At 38.8% G+C, this 1,712-nt stretch overlaps 2 protein-coding genes across 3 annotated transcripts in view; one reads left to right on the forward strand and one right to left on the reverse strand.

The window, feature by feature from the left end:
- Positions 1–275, reverse strand: part of LOC106810572 (thioredoxin-like protein 1) — an 8,612-nt gene extending 8,337 nt beyond the window's left edge. For both annotated transcript variants that reach the window (XM_014813965.1, XM_014813964.1), the window contains exon 1: positions 83–275. In XM_014813965.1, the coding sequence (XP_014669451.1) occupies positions 83–183 (101 nt within the window). In that variant the 5' untranslated portion in view covers positions 184–275. The remainder of the gene's footprint in view (positions 1–82) is intronic.
- Positions 276–533: 258 nt separating this feature from the next.
- The window catches only part of LOC106810574 (putative riboflavin kinase), an 8,645-nt gene continuing 7,466 nt past the window's right edge, over positions 534–1,712 (forward strand). The window contains exon 1 of the mRNA XM_014813967.1: positions 534–717. Coding sequence (XP_014669453.1) covers positions 633–717 — 85 coding nt within the window. The 5' untranslated portion in view covers positions 534–632. The remainder of the gene's footprint in view (positions 718–1,712) is intronic.

Raw genomic sequence — 1,712 nt, forward strand, 5'->3', positions numbered from 1 at the left:
GTAGTAGTAGTACTAGTAGTAGTAGTACTAGTAGTACTAGTACTAGTACTAGTAATAGTAGCTGAGCTGCGAGCACACTTACCAACTTGCAGTAAAATCTACAACAACCAACTTTGAGCCTGCGTTGGTTAATTCTACTTGGAATTTTGAATCATCTGGTACTACTATCACGTTACTAGCCATTATATGTAACCTTATGCTCTGTTTCTAGAATAATTCTAGCGTGACTTAGCGAAATAACGCCGCTTCGCTGATCGCGGTTGCGTACTGACCGAAACGTCATCATATCTTGTGTGTTGGTTAGGTGCACGCGGATGTATAGGTCCACAATTTGTTTACTGTTGTTATATAATTTCGATAACACAATCAACACCATAGCTAAAATTATATTTTCCTTCATTTTATATATATCTATATGCTGACAAAAACAGAAAACCATAATTTTCCTTATTACAATATAAATTGTCTACAGGAAGCCGTTATCTACTTTTATAGCCCTACACATGCGTAACGTCACTAACTACGTCATTCCACACGCTGTAGGACTGTGACAGTGTGTGTCATCTGAGTGTGTCATCACTTGTAAAATTTCATTGAGCGTTAACTCAAGATCACAACGTTTAGATTGACTAATGGCATCTGTTTTACCGTGTTTTACTATCGGAAAAGTTGTTCAGGGGTTCGGCAGAGGTAGCAGGCAGCTGGGTATACCGACAGGTAACCGAAGAAATCCTAGATTTTTGTGAAAATATCGCTGTTCGACTTCAAGTTCAACTTTCGGCCCAAGGATAGAGAACATGGGTCCCAATAAATTTAAAACCAATGTGGCTAAACCTAACCCTAACCCTAATTCTAACACTAACCCTAACCCTAACCCTAATCCTAACCCTAACCCTAACCCTAACCTATTATATTGATATAATATTATATTTATATTGATGAATGATGTAAATGACATTGGTTTTATTGGGACCTATGTTCTCTATCCTTGAACCCAACTTTCAAGTTCGTGAGCGTGCTTTTGTCAATTTTGTGCGTTAGTTTATGAAATACATTTGCAGCTTACAAGACACGATTACTCGTCGAAGGAAGACGTACGCTTAAAACATTAATTATGTCTCTTGTCCATGCCGCATCTAGTAATTCATTCTGAAGAGAGAAGCGTCAGCTCCAGGTTACCGTTAGGATAGGTCCGCGTGGATTGTTATTTACGTTGTCCTTGGAAACTTAGTTTAGTTTTAATATCAAACCATAAGCATAGATATAGAAGAAGATAATAATAGAAGAATCTTCTTCTATATCTATGATCAAACAGACAATATTTCTACACATTTTGTGAACGTGTGAAGCTATATCATATGTACTCTGTGTGTAAGTGCACATAGGCCGAGTGTTTGGTAACATGTATATAGTGCTAGTACTAGTAGGTTATTTATTATCACACTAATATCAGGGTAGCTCTAGTACTATAGCCCGCGGATCGCTGCCAAAAGCTGCAGCATATGCAGGCCTGCGGCAGCGATCCGCGGGCTATAGTACTAGAGCTAATATCAGGGATGGGGAGCCTTGACCTAAATAACTTTACGGTTCAAGATACAATAGTATGATTAAAAGAATATTGCGAATTTAAATTATTTCCTCGTTTTTAGCTCACCTTGACATCGTCAAGCTGAGCTATTGCCATGGGTCGTCGTCCGTCCGTCCGTCCGTCC

The sequence above is a fragment of the Priapulus caudatus genome, unplaced genomic scaffold (genome assembly GCF_000485595.1).
Source record: "Priapulus caudatus unplaced genomic scaffold, Priapulus_caudatus-5.0.1 Scaffold454, whole genome shotgun sequence".
Classification (NCBI taxonomy): Eukaryota; Metazoa; Priapulida; class Priapulimorpha; order Priapulimorphida; family Priapulidae; genus Priapulus; species Priapulus caudatus.